The sequence below is a fragment of the Ciconia boyciana genome, chromosome 4 (genome assembly GCF_034638445.1).
Source record: "Ciconia boyciana chromosome 4, ASM3463844v1, whole genome shotgun sequence".
Lineage (NCBI taxonomy): Eukaryota > Metazoa > Chordata > Aves > Ciconiiformes > Ciconiidae > Ciconia > Ciconia boyciana.
The window spans coordinates 61,616,351-61,638,340 of record NC_132937.1 but is presented as its reverse complement, the minus strand read 5'-3'; the positions used below and the strand labels follow the sequence as shown (position 1 = coordinate 61,638,340).

The window sequence follows — 21,990 nt, the reverse complement described above, 5'->3', positions numbered from 1 at the left end:
GTAGAGGAGAACAAAAGGAAGAGTAAAACAGAAGGGAGGAAAGAATGGTGAAAAATAGACATGTAGAGTTGACATCAGTAGACAGAATTCACAGTTCAGTTAACTTTTATTTCTTGATAATAATGTCAAAACCAGTGTGATTGATCTTGTATTTCTTTGATGTCAGACAAAAAGATTGGCATGAAAGCAAGAATTAATGGTGCCCTAAACATATCATTGAATTTAGTGAAGCAGAATTTGCAGAACCACAGGCTAATATTGCCATGTCTTCAAGTATTAAGAGTTTACTCAACCAACTGTAAGTATTGTAGATAATTCTTTTCTTTCCCATGTGATATAAAATTTTTTACGTAGATATGGCTAAAATATCGGATCTAAATGCTTGTTTAATGTTAGATGTTTAATTATTTTTATCTGAGAATTTGCTTTTTATATTGTCAAATTGCTTAAATTCTAATAAAAGCTGTGAAGCATGTTTGTACTTCTTGTGTATCTTTGTTTTTTGTTCAGAATATGTGTGTGTATATATATATGGTTGGGGGAGTTTTAACCAGTGCTATTGGATATGTGGAATTTTGAGTAATCTGATTTGCATAAATGCTGATGCTTTGAGATCTAAACCTGAAATGCTAGCATTGTGCTTGCAGGAGCGATTCAAAATAAATAGTTGTTCTCTTTATTATACATGCTTATGGGTTTTTTGCTTTATATTATTTTACTTCAATCATGATTGCTAATTTAAAACTTGGTTCACAGAAGATATTTTATTTCTTTATTTAACCTTTCCCTTATTCCTTGTGTTGGACTGCCCTACGATTGGACTAATATTCTTCCATAAGAGCCTAATTCATTGTTTGGGCAGGCAGTAGGAAGTTGCTGAAAATAGTGTGGTTCTTGCTGTATCTCTGCTGTTGGTTAGATGCTCTTAAGTTTTTTCATTGAACTCAAAATGGCCACTAAATCCCTTATATAACTGTGAGAGATTGAAAACATAACCGCATTCCTCCAAGAGAATTGATTTGATGATCTATAAGATTATGTTTTCAGGACATTCACATGAGAACCTATAATTCATAAAGTTCCAGTACTTTTAAAATGTGGAAGCTTTATTTCTCTTGAGCTGGCTGATAATGAGTTAAATGCTTCTAAATGAAGAGTTTAATACAGATAGTTACATAGCTTAGCTGAAAACTTGCTTCATCCTGAAAACGGGAAATTGAACTGAGTCTCTAATTTGGGTTCTGCTTAGATCAGTTCTTTCTGTATTTCCCATTCCTTATAAACAGAAAAAGTGAATAGTACTACCCATTAGAATGTAATAAACTACTAAAGTTTGTGTACAGTTGCTACCAGAATAGAGTCCTAATTTCTTTTAGATTCTAGAGGTGTAATGTTGCTGCTAATGATGATGAAATTGCAACTTGGGTTCAAGTACTAAATTCTACACTAATAACAGCATTCGTTATGTTGAAGTAAATTCTTAGTTGCTCTCTTTCTACTTTGTTAGGAGTGCACATTGCTAAACTCAGTCAGGAATTGAATTTCTGTGCCTGTTTTAGCAGTTTGTATTTTCACTGGGCAACGGTGAAATATACATATATTTCACCGTTGCCATATATACATATATACATCCAGTGTGCATTTCTTGTACGTAGGTCTTAGCATAGTTTCTTTTAATTTGCTCCCTTTCAAATAAATTATTTTTATAAGTTTTTTTCTGAGAACATGTATGCGTAACACGTAGCTCAGGAAAGCTTATACCAATTGGCATTTTTAAATTTTACAGTGAACGCTTGGCTCTCAAATCCTGGCGGACATACCTGCCTATCTTGATACCGAAGGATAATAGCAAATCATAGAACTTGTTAGACTTGAAATTTTAGAAACCTTGCTGTCTTGATAAGCTGTGAGATTTTTTGGAGGAAAATTCTTCTTATGACGTGTCTTAATAACAAAGAAAGCAGATGCATGCCTTGGAAGTAGTACATGATTTTATTTGTAAAGTAATAACTAATTTTTTTCTTCTTTTCCAAGTTTTATCAGGATTGGATTATCCCACTAATTATGTGCAGAGTAGTGTCTGCTTGTCATTGTATGTCTTGAAGCACAAACGTGTAACATTTTTTGTACTTCAAAATTAACTTGCATGGATTTTAGTTTGAGTGTATTGATTGTTCTTCTTTTGCCTTTCTTATTATTTTAAAATGGATTGTTTTTAACTCTTCCAGCTGTAAATGCAGTGTCCTTGGGAAAGAATGGAGTAATAGAACTGATGTTTAAGATCGTTGGCCCTTTTAGTAAAAAGAACACTAGCCTTATGAAGTAAGTAATCTCTCTTTAATACAGTATCTGGAAAAACCTTAGATATGTTTCAAAAGTTACTTGTAAATGAAAAATGATATTAGAGAAATCAAATGTAACTCATATTTGAAAGTTAAAGTGAAAGGAGGTGCAAAGGAGAACCACAAATCTGACAGTTTAATTTTACCCAGTAGAGTAACACAAAATATTTGAATGTCTAGTTACAGTACTGGTAAAAGAATATAAATGGGGTTTTTGTCTCTAATATTTCTGCATGGAAACTGTGCAATGGTTATCTCCAAATCAGGACAAACAGATCAAGACAATCCCATCATTTTTCAATTTGTTGAATTGGCTCCCACATCTTCTTTGTGTTTTTAGAGTGACACTTTCTGTTTTATTTTCTAATAGAATTTTCTTTCTGTTTTACTTCAAAACAATTATAGACTCTCAGAGCAAAAACTTAAAACATAGAGTAGGAAGCACCAGCAATATCGGTCTAGTGGGCTATTGTGTTTTTTTAAAAAAAATACTGCATACCTTAAAATGGTGACTTTAGATTCCCCCTTCCCCCCCCGCTGTGTATTTTTCTTTTTTTTTTTAAGTGAATTTAGGGGAAAAATAGATAAGTGGGTCTAACTGGAGATTACCCTTTCTTTATATACTACCACCTTTTTAAAGTACATACCTGTGGAAAACTGAATTTTTCATCTGGTTAGCAAAATGATAATCTCATGTTGTTCATATTCTAACTTCAGTTAAAAAAAAAAAAAGCGTTATGTTATTTAAGTCTGGTATTTGTGGTCACTGTGGTCACTTTTAAAAAATACCCTGCCCCTTTAAGCCCCGGCTAAAATTAGACATATGAACTTAACTATTCCATGATGTGAGTAATCATGATATCCTTGTTTATGGTCTAAGATCAGATGCGTGAAGTCTATCTTTACAAAGAGGGTAAAAATAAGTATATACTTTTTCTAGTTGTACATCTTGAGTTAATTGAGACAAGATCTTTGTGTACAAGAAAAATCTTACACTGAAGATCTTGTATTGTAGTACAGATTGATGAGCATTACTCCTCAATATATTAATACACTGCCAGTTTTGACCTGCAGTTTTCTATAAGAGTGCCCTTTGCTTTGTGGAAGTACTTGTTCTGCTACTAACATAAAAACACGAGTTTCAAAAGCATCTCATCCGTTGAGTACGGTTCATAAACATTACGTTGTCATGGTGTTTTTTTGCAAAGGCTGAAAGTTTGTATAGCCTTTGCATTGATATTTTTAAATTTCACCATCAGACTTCAGATGTAGCAGAGATGCATGATATTTTAGTAAAATCAGATTTCAGAAGCAAAGTCTGTGATACAGTGTAACCAGGAAAACATGAGAATAGATGCTAAATAAATCTGTTGGCAGTAAATATTTTTTATAGCTTTACAGTGTTGTAGATTAAGCTTACTGGTTGGTTGTTGTTTTGACTTTTCTTGTTATGTTGACAGGGTTGCTTTAGACACACTTGCTGCATTGCTAAAATCAAGTAAGTGACTACAAGAAACTGTGTAGTTGAGAGATATATATGTGTGTGTGTATATACACGGAGTAAAACTAGTATTAAGTCTGTGGTGAAAACAAAATCAAGGCTCGGAAATTTAGAAATAAGGCTACAGTTTTATCTGCAATCTCTGGTGCTTTAATATTTGTGTGGTATATCCATATATGTTTAATAATTAGTTACTGTCTCTTCAGTTATGCAGCAGAAAGGCTGCGCTGCTTCTGCAGAACTGATCTGGATCCAAGGTGGAGAAGTAGCCTTTTACAGTCACTCACCTCAGCCCTTCAGTAATGGATATCTATAGCTTAACTCCTATGCATCTTCTTTATACATATATCTGAAAGTATCTCTTGGATGGCAGGGGAAAATACAGGGTTTCTTCAGGTACCTTTCTGAGTAATTAGGTCTTCAGTCCTAATGACAAGTCTGTCAGTGATGCTCATGAAGTGGAACCAAGGGTAATGAAATGATGGTCCATTCCCAGGCATTGGCTATCTCGGCTAGCAGCAGTGGATCCTGTCAAATGTCCTCTCTGCAGATTTTGCACCAGGACTGTAACTGACAAGGAATTAAATACTCGTTCTCTCCAAACAGTTGTATAAAAACTGCAGCATTCATAGTAGTTTTAGAGGAACTGGATAAAAACTGAGGCGTGATTAGATTTGTAGAAAACCATTTCAGACAAATGACAGGAAACTTCTGTACTGATTATTACAGGTTTCTAAGTTTTCTCATGTTTGATCCTTGGTCTTACAGATTTGTGTATTTACTAATTTTGTAATTTCTCCTTGGGAAATTTAGGGAAAGAAATATTTCTGAATTATTGTCAGTATTGTGTTCTGTAAGTTTGCAGATAAACTTTACTGTTGAGGAAATAAATTAAATGTTGAAAGGTGTGTCTTGGAAACAGGTGGTCTTGCGCATTTATTTTGAGATGTCTTATTCAGTTCTGAGAGGTTTTGACATTGTAACTTCCTATACTTTATATAAGTAAATCTTTTAATAAAAACACTAATCTCTGGTGGGTAGAGTCCAGTTGTCATACTGATTACCCAGTATTTGGGGTAGAGGTATTTTAAGTTTATGAAATTTGAGTGATAGTTGCTGCAAAATTGTATGGACTACAAGCAGTAAGAAGTTTGTTTCAAATCTTGTATCTACACAGTGTGTGTGGATGGAGACAGATATACTTTATATAAACACTTTTTTAAAATTTGCTAGCTGACAGTATCTTTCAATTACCTTTAAGTGTAATGCACACTGTTCTTCTGGTAAACCATGAAAATTACACGCAATGTTATTCTGAAGAATGAAGTGTAGACTACTGGCCTCAGTTATTCAGTCATTTCTGTTTAGGTTGACGTAAAACTCTGCTAAGCATGGCTAAAATACTACTTTAAATGAAACAATTCAGTTACTTGGGTAAAAAGAATAATTTTAACATTGATTTGAAAATAATATTGAAGTAATTGGGCAATTTTTAATTTTCTTTCCTAACTTTTTTTTATAAAGAAACAAATGCCAGGAGAGCAGTAGACAGAGGATATGTGCAGGTGCTTTTAACAATTTATGTTGATTGGCACCGTCATGATAGCCGACATAGATACATGCTCATACGTAAAGGAGTTTTACAGTGCATTAAAAGTGTTACAAACATCAAATTGGGAAGAAAAGCATTCATTGATGCCAATGGGATGAAAATTCTTTACAACACTTCACAAGTAAGTTTATCTCAGGGATTTTTTTGTTGTTGTTACTGTTGGGTTTGCCTCTTAGGCTTTAAAAACACATCCTGACCTCAAATTGTCATAGTTCTTCTATGATATTAATGGTAATTCCTGATTATGGGAGTAAGGATTATTTTTTGTACTTGACTAAAGTGGAATGAAAGAGTACAGAACTAAATTCATATTTGCTATTATTTGGCTGTGACTATCTGTGGGATGGGCTGTTGAACTTAATTTTAAAAAAGAGGGGGGGAAAAGGTCTTTTAATTTTGAAGTTTGCGTTTTTAAAAAAGGTGAATTTGAGTTGGTAGAAGTTCTTCTGGCGTTCAAAGGAGACATTAGCAAAATTTATTGTAAATAAAATACTTTGCTGTTAGTGAATTCTAGAAATCTGTAAAAAAAAAAAGTAGTTTGACTATTAGTTTGAGAGATACTTTTCTCTTGTCTTCATTATTTTCCTGTTAATAGGAGTGCCTTGCAGTAAGAACTCTTGATCCCCTTGTCAACACATCCAGCCTAATAATGAGAAAATGTTTTCCTAAAAATCGTCTTCCTTTACCAACTATTAAAAGTGCTTTCCATTTCCAACTCCCAGTTATTCCTGCCAGTGGCCCTGTGGCTCAGCTGTACAATTTGCCTCCTGATGGTATGGTAATTTTGTAATATTTTGTCTTTGAGTATGTCTAATATTGCTTTATGTAAGGTGGAATCAATTGCAGTTATTTGTGTTCTCCACTAAAACCTGGACTCTCAGACACTTCTCAGCTAGCAAAGGGTCTGTGACTGTTAGTGTGGAGCACCAATTTCTAATGTAAAGTTTTAGCTGATGAAAATTTTGTCTACGCATATGTGGCTATATTTCTGAGATATAAAATAAAAATAAAACAGGAACTAAAATGTGATGTTCATCAAACTCTGAAGTGTAAAGCATAGGCTGTACATATTAGTCTACAAACTTAAATGGCCTCTCTTTTTAACTCACTTATCATATACGTTCTCCTATTTGAAATGTAATGTATTGCACATCCTGTTTTACAGGAGTGTATATTCCTCGATTTCTTTCTGTTACTCTGATAAACTGGATGTAGTGAATTTAGATTAACATGTGCCATTTGAAGCATTGTTTTTTAAATTATTGTGGTTATTCATTTGCATGATGAGAAAAGTAGAGCTGCTTTCTTGGACCGTTGCAGTCTCTTAGGCAACACTTGTCTGCAAAGCATTTGTGTGGTACTTTGTAGGAAATAGATTCTTCCTATTGTGAACACCTTTCATTATTTTTGGATAATTTCTGTTTAATGCATTTTCAGATATGGTGAAACAGCTTGGTACCTTGGTAAGCAACTGATGAAGTTGCTGTCAGAAAGGTACTCTAAAATGAAAAGGCAAAGTCAGACTTCTTAATATCTTCTTACTCACAGTATCTCCTGAAAGAAAATGGAATCACAGTCTGAAAGAAGGCAGCTGTCCGATTGGGGTTCATATGGGTCAGACTCAAACTGCAGGAGTTTAGAGTTTGTTTATGTTTTGTCTTCAAAGTAGAAAATAGATTTAGAAGGGTGTTCCCAAATCCACAGAAATTAAACCTCTGCTTACTACCGTATTTTTGGTACTCCATAATACCTATTTAGAAACTTCCTATTCTGTTGAGTAGACTACTGATAATTTTTAATAGGTTTGCTATTTAGTAAAAAAAGAAGTGAAAAACTTAAGGAAAAAGGATACATAGGATTTTCTTCTTAAGGAAAAACTCCTTTATTAAAAGATAAATAGAATGTTGGGGCGGGTACAGCTCTGAGTTTATTAAATAATCTTGTATAGTCAGCATTGTAAAAACAATACATGTAACCTTTCTGAATACACTAGAAAATCAGTATAATTTGTAAACCTCTGAGTGAGCCTTTTACTGACAATCAGCAAATTTCCTGCATGGAAAACACTCTTTCAGAAGACATAACAAAAAAACCCAGCAGTCAATCTGCAGATTTCTTGCAACTAGTAAGCAGAACATCTGCCAGAATAACAGTTAATGCTCACTTCCACATATTAGGGAGTTAGCCCAATTCTCGTTAGTCATGTGTAAACAATTAGTTTGCTTCCCTTTGTTTTTCTTTGTTAAAAAAGGAGGAAGTCCTAGATCCTTAAATGTACTGGCTCTCTAACTCAAATAGAAATTAATCATTAGTGTCCAAATAGTTCCACATGTCTAAAAAAAATAACATCTTGCTGTAAGTTTTTGGGGGTAAAATTAAGTTCCCAACCTGTCCATGCTAAGCAGTTGCAGTGGCCACTCTCCTTGAGTATTTTCCTTACTGGTTGAATCTCCAGTGATATGTTTCTGATTTTTTTTTTTTTTAATTGTTAGGCCCCATCTAAGCAAGACAAAAAAGGTGAAGAGGGTGCTTTGTCCCACTGTTCCCTGATAATGGGTCAATACTAGCTGACATGACTAAAAGCTATTGAGACCTCAATTTTTTTTTTGGATGTGATCATTATTACTTACTTTGGGAAAAGGTGTCAGAGCCATCTCATTTTGTGCTGACCTCAAGCCATGCTGAGATGTTCTTGGCATATCCACATTGTAAAGTATTCTAATGGCCATCTGCTGTCTTGCTGGGGTTTTTTTGGTGGGGGGGTGTTAGGGGTTTTTTGGTTTTATTTTACTTTCTTTAAACCAGAGATCTTTGTTTTGACTTTAAAATGGATGGAAATATAATAAATTGAGTCTGCAGTATTGTCAAACAAGCATTTTGTTTTGCAAATCTGGTAATACTAATTAACGTTTACTACTTGGTTTTCACAATTTTTTCAAGTGGTAAGTAAAACAGAAAATAAACCCAGAACATGTAATTTTTTTTGAGCATATGTATTGGATCAAGTGTATAATCTGCCTTACAAAACTTTTTTGTATCATAGTGGATGATGTAGTAGATGAAAGTGATGATAACGATGATACTGAAACAGAATCAGAACTTGAAACCGAAAATGATGATGACAAGGACCAACATTTTAAGGTTGGTATGAGACAAAATTAACAGGCAAAAATCAGGCACAACTGTTTTTTATTTTTTTAAGTTGCTCAAGTCATGTGTACAGCCATATGTTTTAAGTGTTAAAAGGACTTGAGGAGGTTTTCAGGGCAAGTTCTAAAATTAAAAAAGCTCCTGAAACTTAAGGAAGGTGGGTGCTGCTTGAAAATATCAACCGTTGTTGTTCAGATTGCTTAAAGATTTTTATCAAAACCTGTTTGCTTCACACTTGATGTGTCTGGAGTACAGTGGAACAGAACTGCAAACTCTTCTAGCAGTGTTCTATTCCCAATTTGTATTTCTCTCAGCCCTCTCTTCCCACCTATGCTGCTCAGTATGTAGGAGCTGCTCTAATTTTTTCACTCCTTTTGGACTGGGATTGACTAGGTCAGTGTTTCAGCAAGGTAACTTTCAAGTTCTGACAACTGTAGAGGTAGAGATCAGACCTCTCACTGTTGTATCACTTTGGGAAGGTCTTGTTCGGCTCTCCAGTTGCCAGTCAGGACATGAAAGGACATTTGGTCAGCACTGCATTATTCTGTATTTTTATGTTACATATATTTAGGACTTAATTGAATTCTCTGTCTGCGGACTGGAATGACGAATTTTATTGAAGGCTCACATGAGCCCTGATGAAGGGAGTATCTTCCATAGAAGCAGTTATTCCTTTGTCACTGCAATCAGATGGAATCTCCACATTCCAGGTTGCAATTGTTGGATTATGCACAGATCTCATGTAAAGTGTAGTCTGATGTTTGTGCATAATACATTTGGATGAAAGCAAGAAAATTGAGATGTTTGTAATATTTCTGTTGAAATGGAGGATTTGGCATATTAATAAAACTGAGCTGCTTAAACCTTCATGGTGAAAGGTGCAGTTGAGCTAATTTTAAAATAGTGATATACAGCTTTTAAAGCATGGCCGTATCAGAAGTAAAAGGTGAATGTCATTATTTTAGAAGTTCATTAATTCTGGATGCATTAATTCTGGATTTGTTCTGGTCCTCTTTCAGAACGATGATATTGAGACTGATATTAATAAACTGAAACCTAGACAGGAATTGGGAAGACCCATAGAAGAACTGAAAATGTATGAGCAATTTTTCCCAGAACTTTCAGAAAACTTTCAGGTAAAGTATATATTCCCAATGCATTCCTTGTCATGACGGGTTGACTCTGGAATACACTTTGACGTTCTTTTTTTGGGTGGATAGTTCCTCTAGCTAAAAAATGAAAGTCTGCAGTTCTAGAGCTACATATGAAAGTGCTATATAGTGAGTTTTTTAGTTAAATGTTATGGATTACTTTAATCTGACTGAGAATGGGATTGTGGGCAGATATAAAGGAAAACTGTTTTCTGATGTCTGATTGTTGCACACAGCAGAAAGTAAAAGAGTGAGTAAGAAAGGACACGAGATTTCTGACAAAGATTCATTGTATTGGGTATTTCCTTAAATGCTGTGCACCTCTTTAAAGTAGTTGGTTAAAATATCTGGGGAATTGCATTGACTTGATAATTTGTTATTGATGAACTACTTGTTTATTGCTTTGACACTATCTTGTAAAAGCTGAAACTTCATTGCTGTGTTTATGTAAGTTTAAAACCTAATAACTGTCATCTTTTAAATTACACTTATTTTGGATTATTGCAAAACATACCTCAGGAACAATGAAAGAGAAAGGTTTCTAATATAAATGAAACTTTAGGAGCTGTTTACTTTTTTAAATAAATGTTTTTATTATTTTTTCTCTTTTATTTTTTAAGGAATGTGACTTAGTTTCCAAGGAACCAAAGCCTTTTGTACCTGATGCAAATCTGGGTGGACCTATTGTTGTTCCTACAGCAGGAGAGGAGCACTCTGCTGAAGCAAACCAGTCAACGAAAGAAGTTGCTTTGAAGGAGAGCAATCCTTTACTGACAGAGGAATACAATAGAAGGCCAGCCTTTCTGGAACTACCAAAGAAAGATAGTATCAAAGACAGTAGTTTACATCAGCCAAATTATCAAAGAAACCTGCTTCCATCATGCCAGTGTCTAAGCCAAGAAATTGTGAAAGGCTTGGACAGAATCAGTCTGCAGAACAGTGCAAAAAATGATCAGTATTATGGCACAGGGTGCGTAATAAAAAAGGAAAGCAAAACTAGCCTTACCACACTTGCTTGTAGTAAACCTTGTGAACATGTTTCACCCTGTGGAAGTAGCCTCTTTGAAGGATCATCTGTCCAGCTGGGAAAACTCTGTTGCACTGGAGTGGATTCAGAGGAGGAGGATTCCAGATCTAGTTCATCAGAGGAACAAGTCGTGCTTGAGGTTTCTGATGTATCACCAGTTCATGACTGTGATCTTTATATTGAAATGGTAAAAACCACAAAATCTATTCCTGAATATTCAGAAGTGGCCTATCCAGATTATTTTGGCCATATTCCACCCCCATTTAAGGAGCCTATTCTGGAAAGGCCATATGGGGTGCAGAGGTGAGTTACCATACTCCTTTTTTGTTGTTGTTTTTGTTCCCTTGAGAAACAATCTTTAGGGTGAGATTAACAGGCACATATACAATGTTTACTTTGGCATCTAAAACCATATTCAGTGAAAAGGAGTTTGAAGGTAGGTGAGTAGGCATTGATCAATGCAGAGCCATCAACAAGAACACAATCTGATCCTGTAATAGCTAATTAGAATTCTGTAATTCAGTTTCTAAATACTAAGTTTAATTTATAGTCTCCCTTTCTGCCTTCCCACCAGCCCCAATCTAAATTTTGTAGTTTGGGGAAAAAAAAAAACCACAACCCCCAAAACAACCCCCAAAAACCCCCAACAAACAAACAAAAAACCCCACCTGAATGCTCCCTCCAGGTCTTAGCAAAGATAGGACAGTTAGTAGTTTAAAGATACTTCAGCTCTTCTCTTTGCTGTGCTAACAAAGCTATCTTTCAGGAAAATGTAGTGGGAAAAATTAAACAATTAATACACTGAAGTGTCTGTTTTTAGTGTTTGCAGTATAACAGAATTTAGAGGTAACAAAAGCTGAGAATGCAGTTTGTGTTAGGTCCTGCAGAATGACACAAAATAAACACAGAATGAAAAATAAAAGAACAAAAAATAACTTATTAACACACCCATTTTTTCACTGAGTGATATTAGAAGATGATGAAGGATGATATGACTCAATAATTTGCACAGGTGGTATGAAGTGCTGGCTCATATGCATAGTAGGTTACTATAAAGACAAATGAGCACGTTAGCAGAACATGTAATAGTAGGTATGAGACCTTGCCGCTTGCTTAATTATTAGATTGAATGCTTTCAGCTTTATGCTTATAACTTTAACCAGTTTCATGAGATTCTTCATATTTACATTCAGTTATTAAGATGATTAAGAGATTAAGTGTCTTCAGGCTGTATAATTAAAATCCTTTAACTGTTTCACACATGTCATAAAAAAGTGATCTTTCTAGTGAAATGGCCAAGTGTTGAAACACTAGTGACATAATGAATCTACAGTTACTAGAAAGCACTGTTCAAGTGTTGAAGAAGAATCTTCCCTATAAGCTTTTTTTTTAGATTGATTCAGCTGATTTAAAAGGGAGATAGTTTTGAGTCAGAAGTCACCTAAGAACTGCATTTTAAGAAAATCTTCCAAATCTTCATGGATGTTTTTGTAGTACTTAATAATTCTGAGTTTTCCTGAGTAAAATTGAGTGAAGTCAGATAAAATTTGTCATTCCAGTGCTCGTTCTTCTTAGATATAAAGCACTGTATTAACTCTGACTTCTGACCAACAAAGCTATTTTGTGTGGTTATACATGAAGCTGATTTCTAAACCATGAAGGTAATTCTAGAGTATATTTTATTTTAACTTTAAAATGTTTTATTTTTATTGTATTTTCTATGTTGAAAGTAACTTTCTTAGGTCTTGTGTGAAACAAAAATGAAATATCAGGTAATACTGCTAAACTTGAATCAAAAATCCCACATCACCTTTTTAAGGTACACCATTCTAAGAATTCCATTTTCTACAAATGACTCAATCTTGTCACTGCAATGTAACCAATTTCTGAGAAGGGAACCTGTTTAAAAAGAGCTTAAGCTTTTTAGGAATTTATAGTTTATAGGAAGGTGGTGAAAATGAGTTTGGTAGGGGACATGGAGAAGCTTTTAAGTCTTCTACAAAGCTATATCCAAACTCTTTTGGCATTCAGTGGGATTTATGTTCTCCTTTAAGTAGTTAGTTACTGCTCGTCAGCTAAGTCTTCTTTAGAAAACAAATGGTTGCCTTAATCCATCCTTGTAATTTAAGAAAAGGTTGCGGGGTGATGGTTTTTCTTTTTACTTTTATTAGACAAATGTGGTGTGGGTTTTTTGGGCGTTTTTTTTAGTCTTGCAATATGCTAGGAGAGGCAAAGTTTTTTAATTTGTGCTTTGGAGTGCTTTTGCTTTTTCATTTACATTTAGTAACATATAATTTTCACCAAATGTCTCGCCAAATTATTATTGGTTGGAAAAATGTCATTGAGAATAACTGAAGTGTTTTATATTATTCTACCTTTTAGGGAACAACATAATTATATAATTCAATACCCTATAAATTTGGGTTTAAATTCCTACTTTTTTCCATTCCTTAAAATTGTATGTTGTTTTTTTGCTGTACACTTCAGTATTTTCTAATCACTTTAGTATTTTCTAGTCATCTGACACTTAGAAGTGATCATCAGGTAAATCAGGATCCACAAAGGACTGACCTATAAACACAGAGCTCCACACCAACGATGTTGTTTTTATATTTTTTTCTTTAATTATCTTAAAATATCTTCTCTTTTCTCTTGATTTTTTTTGAACCTGAAAGTGTCCACTACTACTTTTCCTTTTCGTGTGCATCTTGAATACCATTTCTTCTTTCCTTTTGTCTACATTGGTTATTACTATGGTATCTGAATGCCGGATATTCATTAATGGATTTTGTCTTGGCAAAACTCCTGTTATGGTAGGAAGTATTATGACCCTTTAAAGCTGAGGCATACTGAGATCTAAGGAGTTGTGTGAGATCAAAAATCTGTAGTTCTGCCCTGAGCTGAACCTGATCTGTTAGATTGTGGTGAGTCAGCCTTTTTACAATTTTGTCAGTACATTGGACTCGTGACTTCTTTTCCTTTCCAGTTAGTTTTAATTTAATAAGAGGCGCTAGAGTTGTGCACTTACCTTCTTTTTCTCATTTGTTAACAATATCTATTTTAATTAAATGGAGAATTTCCAGCCTGAACGTACTTTACCACTCTGTTCCTGTATTCTTCATTGTTAATCTGCCTCCTTTTCTTCTTATTGCAGGTGCTGTGCAAGCTTTTCCACACAGCTCTGCCACTATATTTCATTCTTGAACTGCAACACATTCTTACTTTTCCAAACCAGGACCTAGATACTGCCAGTTTTACAATGGTTTTATGATCTGGATAAACATACACCTGACATTTGGCTGACATCACCAAATTCATTCTTATTTGTTACGTAGTCGATAAATGAACCTAGAACTCCAGAGGTGAAAAGCTAGTGCACTAACACACTCACTGCACGACCTACTCTCTAAAACTCTTTAATTTTAGTTATGGTAGGACTCATATAAATTACTAATGTTTTCAAGTGCTGTCCTGGATTAAAGCATTAACATAAGTAATGTTTGAGTAATTCCTGCTTCTACTGTAAAGTATAAAGTGGTGCATTTTTTTTCCATAAGATAAAGCCCAGTGGGTTGTGTGCATGAAAACTCAGTTCCCTCACATACAAATATTGGACTCAGTCAGCTGTGAATGCAGGTGTTTAAACTTAAGTACACTTAGAGTTTATGCACATAAGTGGGGGTGAGGCTGAGGTCTCTCTGAGAATCTGTCCCACTGTCTTCATGTCAGCTTTGTTAGTTTTCATTGTTGTATGAGGTAATTCCTCTTTTGTAATTGGAAATTATGCAACAATTTAAATGAGAACTCTGCTTTTTATTTTAGGACAAAAATCTCTCAAGATATTGAAAGACTGATTCATCAAAATGACATTATAGACAGAGTTGTGTATGACCTTGATAATTTGAGGTAAGTTTTTACCCTTCTGAAAACAATATTCAGCAAATACTCTAAGCCTGTTCTCTGTGATATGATTTGTAATATTTAAAGCTGTATTATCATGCCAGACTTCAATGAAAGTTTCATCTGGTGTGACAGTGTTTCTGCTATTCAGACTTTATTTAGAGGAAGGTTCAAAATAATTTCTGGATTACCAAGTGAGGACTAAAATGAACTTAATGAGTTTGTTTTATTCATTTTTGTCCCTTTTCTTTTTCTAATCATAGTTGTTCAGTACCAGAGGAAGCAGATGTTTTGAAGTTTAATTCCAAATTTGAATCTGGAAACCTGCGCAAAGTTATTCAGATCAGAAAGTAAGATATTTCAACTCTTCTTTTCACACATAAGGCCTTTTATTTCTGCTTCTTAAAAAAAAGATTGATTTGTTTTTGTTAATCTTCAGAAACGAGTATGATCTAATTCTGAACTCGGATATAAATAGCAATCATTATCATCAATGGTTTTACTTTGAAGTCAGTGGAATGAAAACTGGCATTGGTTACCGGTTTAACATCATCAACTGTGAAAAGTCAAACAGTCAGTTTAACTACGGTAAGATACATTTCCCATGCTTTGAGAAGACATATGTAGAAAAACATCTGTACTAGGCAGCTCAGCTCTTTTCTTCCCTCCACCCTGGGATCAGTAGTATATTCATGTTGTCAGATCAGATTCTTTTTTAATAGTATTACTAGAAAATATTTTCACAAGTTTCAGTTGAAAAAAAGTATCTTAAAACACTGGCAGTCAGTTTTTAAAATGAAGTTTTGTTGTAAGTGAGGCCAAAGCAGAAGAAATTTACTGGTGACTGCAGCTAAAATTTGTCCTAAGACCATTCCGGGGAGGATGGGATGGGACACACAACACCAAAGCCTGTTGATCCACACAGGTGCAAGAAGAATGACAGCTGTCATCATTAATCCTTTTCCAAATAGAAGTGTATTTTCAGATGTGAAAGTAAGCGGAGACATTCTTAAACAGTTTTGTCTTATTGATGGGAAGAGAGGCACATTATTTGAGAAGGAAAAGTAGGTTTCCTTTGAAATGCTGGGCTTTATAGGTGACCCATGGAGTTTCCAGCGAGTAGTGTTTACTGCTTGTACCTCATCCAAAAGTACTGGCTTACTGAATATGCCTTTCTTCCACTTGTCGGGGGGTGGGCCGGGAATGGGGGTGTCACTCAGCTTAAAACGATTTGTTTTGTGAGGGTTTTTTTTTTCCTGCTGGATTTTCTGAAATTGTCCTTTAAGGAGGAGGAGAAGCTCCCCTCTCCCCTGCCCAAGCTCAAACTCTTGGGACAGAGTAACATCGTATTCTTCTTTGTCATAATTATGCAATTCACAATGTTAAATTCCGAGAATACCATGTAGTTTGAGTACCAGTAGAATACCAGTAATTAGATGCTTTTAAGTTATTTACTAATCTTCATCGGTTGCCTTAGATCTTATGTTGCATATACTTACCTGATGGTTACTTTTGGTTTTTTAAGTACACTGACTGAATCAGTCAATGTATTTGGCTAATTATCTAACTAGTAAATAATGTTCAATTAATATGTATTATTTTATACTGTAACTTCATATTAAGTATTCAATTTAAATATATGCTCCAAAAAATGTAAACTTTAAAGAGTTACTGTTTTTTTTTTTAAAAAAAAATTGTCCTGAAACATCAGTTATTTTCCAGCTATCCAGGTGAATGGATGATATTATCAATTTTTTGTATTCTCTTCGAAGCCTTTTTGTAATGGTGAGTTGGATGGAGTGGGACCCAAGAATTCTTGTAGATTACCATTCATGCTAACCACAGCTTTCATTTAAACATTTCATTTTGGTCTTCTGTAGGTCTGATTCTTTTTTTTTTTTCTTCAATTGATTATTTTCTGAAAATCAGGATGTGATGAGGGGAGAGAGGGAAGAATCTTTTGTCACCTGGTTGAAAGAGTGTACAATATGCAGGCATTCATGAAAATACACTCTATGATAGTGAGTAAATGAGTATAGGTAGTTTGGAGACTTGCAATAAGTGTTGATATGGTCCATTACTGCTAAAATCTTGATGTTTAATGTTAAACATTAAAGTGAGATGCATTTTTTTTTCTTTAAGGTATGCAGCCCCTCATGTATTCTGTTCAAGAAGCATTAAATTCTCGACCATGTTGGACTCGTGTTGGGACAGATATTTGTTACTATAAGTAAGTACACCAATCAGACATACAGCAAATCTTACACTGAAGGTTAGTATGAGATACAATTTTTGAGGAGAAATGTTTGCTTCTGGGTTTGATAATTCTATTTTAGTAGTTCTGTTGTGAACAGAGTTTTCTTCCTGAGTTACTATGGAGAATAACAGAAGTGCTTGAAATATATAGGGTCTTGCTTCGTTAGCACACTCCTAATATTTAAGCCCTTCATCTTTTATACTTTTGTCAGAAATTGCATACTGTTCCAGAGAAGCTTTTAAGGGAATATATACACACAAGCTTACTTGAAATCTTAATAGTGACTTCCATTAATACTGATTATGTGGTGCTTGTTATTTAGGCTCCTGTATTCTATGGTGCAGTCATTGTAGAGCAATCCTGGAACATAGGATGAGATGGTACAGCATATCCATGCATTACCCTTCTTGGTTGACAATTGTTTGCTTCATTTTTTTTGTTGTTTAGTTATTTGTTTTTGTTGACTTGCCTTTTCTCCATATGAGTGAATGTGTATCACTGCTATAATAACATATCTTTACAGATGGTGGGAACCAGCATGTTTAACCTTGATGTATGCAGAAGAGAAATGCAATCACTGAAAATCTTCCTGGCTTTTAGAATGTGTGTTCACACAATGATATGAAAAAAAATATATTCTAATGTGTTTATTACCTTCATTTTGCTCTTAGGAATCACTTTTCAAGAAGTTCAATTGCTGCTGGAGGTCAGAAAGGAAAATCTTACTACACAATTACGTTCACAGTGACTTTCCAACATAAAGATGATGTCTGCTACTTTGCTTACCATTATCCATATACATACTCAACTTTAAAGGTGAGAAGGTTATGATCTGTTGCATAGATAAATATTTATAGTTTTGGACAATGTGAAATGTAAGCATTCATAAGTGAATTCTTTTTATTTCTTTTTATAAATTTAAAAATGTTCCTTAAAATGGAGAATTTTCGTAAAATATTAGTGTTTAGACTGGTGAAGAGTGTAGGTTGTTCTAAAGAACAGACCCTGGAAAAGAAAATTGATACTTGCAGGCTAAATGGGTTTTCTGGGAATCATAATTGATAATTGACTGGAAACGTGCTAATTTGGTGAAGTATTTGTGTTTGGGTCAAATGACTCGTATCTTGCTGTAATACGTACACTTATTCATAACTGACCTATTCAAGTTATTATATTTAAGATAATTAGAGACCTTTTTAGGATAATGAATTACAGAATCACAGAATTGTATAGGTTGGAAAAGACCTTTAAGATCATCGAGTCCAACCGTAAACCTAACACTACCAAGACCACCACTACACCATGTCCATAAGCACCACATCCAAACGTCTTTTAAATACCTCCAGGGATGGCGACTCAACCACTTCCCTGGGCAGCCTGTTCCAATGCTTGACAACCCTTTCAGTCAAGTAAAATTTCCCGATATCCAGTCTAAACCTTCCCTGGTGAAACCTGAGGCCATATCCTTTCATCCTGTCACTCGTTACCTGGGAGAAGAGACTGAGACCCACCTCTCTACAACCTCCTTTCAGGTAGTTGTAGAGAGCAATAAGATCTCCCCTGCGCCTCCTTTTTCTCCAGGCTAAACAACCCCAGTTCCCTCAGCTGCTCCTCATCAGACTTGTGCTCCAGACCCTTCACCAGCTTCGTTGCCCTTCTCTGGACACACCCCAGCACCTCAATGTCGTTCTTGTAGTGAGGGGCCCAAAACTGAACACAGTATTCAAGGTGCGGCCTCACCAGTGCCGAGTACAGGGGGATGACCACTTCCCTAGTCCTGCTGGCCACACTGTTCCCGATACAAGCCAGAATGCTGTTGCCTTTCTTGGCCACCTGGGCACACTGCTGACTCATATTCAGGCGGCTCTCAACCAACACTCCCAGGTCCTTTTCCGCCAGGCAGCTTTCCCGCCACTCTTCCCCAAGCCTGTAGCGTTGCATGGGGTTGTTGTGGCCCAAGTGCAGAACCTTGCAGTTAGCCTTGTTGAACCTCGTACAATTGGCTCTAGCCCATCGATCCAGCCTGTCCAGGTCCCTCTGTAGAGCCTTCCTCCCCTCAAGCAGATCAACAATCCTGCACAACTTGGTGTTGTCTGCAAACTTACTGAGGGTGCACTCGATCCCTTCATCCAGATCACTGATAAAGATATTAAACAGGACTGGCCCCAACACAGAGCCCTGGGGAACACTGCTTGTGACAGGGCACCAAATGGAGGAAACTCCATTCACCACCACTCTTTGGGCCCGGCCATCCAGCCAGTTCTTTACCCAGTGAAGAGTACACCCATCCAAGCCATGGGCAGCCAGTTTCTCCAGGAGAATCCTGTGGGAAGCAGTGTCAAAGGCTTTACTAAAGTCCATGTAGACAACATCCACAGCCTTCCCTTCATCCATTAGGCGGGTTGCCTTATCATAGAAGGAGATCAGGTTGGTCAAGCAAGACCTGCCTTTCCTAAACCCATGCTGGCTGGGCTTGATCCCTTGGTTGTGCTCTACGTGCCGTGTGATGGCACTCAGGATGATCTGCTCCATCAGCTTCCCCGGTACCGAGGTCAGGCTGACAGGCCTGTAGTTCCCCAGGTCCTCCTTCCGGCCCTTCTTGAAGATGGGCGTCACATTTGCTAATCTCCAGTCAGCAGGGACCTCCCCCGTTAGCCAGGACTGCTGGTAAAGGATGGAAAGGGGCTTGGTGAGCACATCTGCCAGTTCCTTCAGTATTCTTGGGTGGATCTCATCAGGCCCCATAGGCTTGTGAGTGTCTAAGTGGTGCAGCAGGTCACTAACCATTTCCCCCTGGATTATGGGGGCTCCATTCTGGTCCCTGTCCCTGTCTTCCGACTCAGGGGGCTGGGTACCCAGAGAGCAATTGGCCCTGCTATTAAAGACTGAGGCAAAGAAGGCATTAAATACCTCAGCCTTTTCCTCATCCTTGGTCACTGTGTTCCCTCCCCCGTCTACTAGAGGCTGGAGATTCTCCTTAGCTCTCCTTTTGCTGCTAATGTATTTGAAGAAGTATTTTTTGTTGTCTTTTACAGCAGCAGCCAGATTGAGCTCTAGCTCAGCTTTGGCCCTTCTAATTTTCTCCCTGCACAACCTCGCTACACCTTTGTAGTCCTCCTGACTTGCCTGCCCGTTATTCCAGAGGTTGTAGACTCTCCTCTTTTTCCTGAGTTCTAGCCAGAGCTCTCTATTCAGCCAGGCCGGTCTTCTTCCCCACTGGCTCGTCTTTCGGCACCTGGGGACAGCCTGCTTTTGTGCCTTTAGGACTTCCTCCTTGAAGAATGTCCAGTCTTCCTGGACTCCTTTGGCCTTTAGGGCTGCCTCCCAGGGGACTCTGTCGACCAGTCTCCTAAACAGGCCGAAGTCTGCCCTCCGGAAGTCTAAGGTGGCAGTTCTGCTGACCCCCCTCGCCGCTCTCCACGTATCAAAAAGTCTATCATTTCGTGATCGCTCTGCCCAAGACGGCCTCCAACCATCACATGGCTCACAAGTCCTTCTCTGTTCGTGAACAAGAGGTCCAGCGGGGCACCTTCCCTAGTTGGCTCACTCACCAGCTGTGTCAGGAAGTTATCTGCCACACGCTCCAGGAACCTCCTAGACTGTTTCCTCTCTGCTGTATTGTATTTCCAGAAGACATCCGGCAGGTTGAAGTCCCCCACAAGAACAAGGGCTAGCGATCGTGATGCTTCTCCCAGCTGCTTATAGAATAGTTCGTCAGCCTCCTCATCCTGGTTGGGTGGTCTGTAACAGACTCCCACCACAACATCTGCCTTGTTGGCCTTCCCCTTGATTCTTACCCATAGACACTCAACCCTATCATCACCATCATCAAGCTCTAAACTATCCAGACACTCCCTGACATACAGGGCTACCCCACCACCTCTCCTGCCTCGCCTGTCCCTCCGGAAGAGTCTATAGCCATCCATCGCCGCACTCCAGTTGTGCGAGTCATCCCACCGTGTTCCCGATGGCAACCATATCATAGTTTTCCTGGCTTCCAGCTCCTCCTGCTTGTTGCCCATGCTGTGTGCATTGGTGTAGAGGCACTTAGCTGGGCTGTCCTCTGTGTCTCCTTCATAGAGGAACACCCCTTGTGTGCTTTGAGGTGTTTCACTGGTGTTTCCCTCTTGGCTCCTACTGCCTCAGTATCCCCTAGCTCAACTCTTTTCAACTTCAACTGGCTAAATTGACTAAAGAAGTGTTGTGAAGCTTTTAGTACTAAGCAAAACTCTTGGCTAGAATGTCTGTTGGTTGTTACTATCACAGCAATAAAAGCAAACTTGGGGATTCAGTGGCCAGTCTGTAACAGCATTGAATGAAGCTTTTTACTAAGCCATACTTGCTCTTGCAAGAAGTACCTGTTAAGGGATATTATAAGCAGCTGCTGCCTCCAGCAGCTCTGGGGCCTGGCAGTTCCTTCTGCCCGGCTGCTGGAGCCCAGCCAAGGGACCCGGGGCATTCTGTCCCAGGCTGATGGACATGGCTGCTGCTTTCCTGTTGCTTGTAGGTTCAGCCACTAGCAAGTCTGAGTGTGTATCCCAAAGAGAGACTCATGCACACACACACTTGCACATCCCCTCTCCCCCCAGCATGGCTGGCTACACAGACTGTCACAGACAAGGTGCCGCCTTCAACAGCACCTGCATGTAACACTACCAGGACTTACTTAAAAGATGCCCCCCCCCACCCCATACACACTAGCTTCAGGGAAGATGCATATGCTTGCCCCCCCGCCCCCAGCAGCTGGTACCAGGCACATGGGCTCGTAACCCATGTTCCTGCTCTAGGTGCTGGCACTGAGACACCTTCCCTTGCTTCACTCACCCGTATCACCTCACTAGCTGGTTTTTGGGACACACACTGTTCTTGCCCCAGTGGGTGTGCACCAACACTCTTACCCACTCCTGTAGCTGACAGTGAGGCCCCTCTTGCTTCCATTGCTGACACCATAGGCCAAAGGGTGCCTACACTGCCTACAGCTCCAGCTGCTGGCACCAAGTCCGCTCGCTTCGATTCCAGCAGTAGCTGGCACTTTGGACACAAAGTCTGT

The 21,990-nt window shown here is 37.5% G+C and overlaps 1 protein-coding gene across 12 annotated transcripts in view; it reads left to right on the top strand.

Annotated features, from left to right (window-relative positions):
• AGTPBP1 (ATP/GTP binding carboxypeptidase 1) overlaps positions 1-21,990 on the top strand; it is a 77,496-nt gene that overhangs the window by 22,282 nt on the left and 33,224 nt on the right. For all 12 annotated transcript variants that reach the window (XR_012042114.1, XR_012042113.1, XR_012042112.1 and 9 more), the window contains 13 exons: positions 167-298; positions 2,229-2,322; positions 3,803-3,840; positions 5,368-5,576; positions 6,051-6,228; positions 8,499-8,596; positions 9,625-9,741; positions 10,377-11,086; positions 14,606-14,689; positions 14,947-15,033; positions 15,123-15,271; positions 16,826-16,913; positions 17,612-17,756. Coding sequence is in view for 9 of the 12 variants with exons in the window: in XM_072859299.1 (XP_072715400.1) it covers positions 167-298; positions 2,229-2,322; positions 3,803-3,840; positions 5,368-5,576; positions 6,051-6,228; positions 8,499-8,596; positions 9,625-9,741; positions 10,377-11,086; positions 14,606-14,689; positions 14,947-15,033; positions 15,123-15,271; positions 16,826-16,913; positions 17,612-17,756 (2,129 nt within the window). In the remaining 3 variants the exon portion in view is untranslated. The remainder of the gene's footprint in view (positions 1-166; positions 299-2,228; positions 2,323-3,802; positions 3,841-5,367; positions 5,577-6,050; positions 6,229-8,498; positions 8,597-9,624; positions 9,742-10,376; positions 11,087-14,605; positions 14,690-14,946; positions 15,034-15,122; positions 15,272-16,825; positions 16,914-17,611; positions 17,757-21,990) is intronic.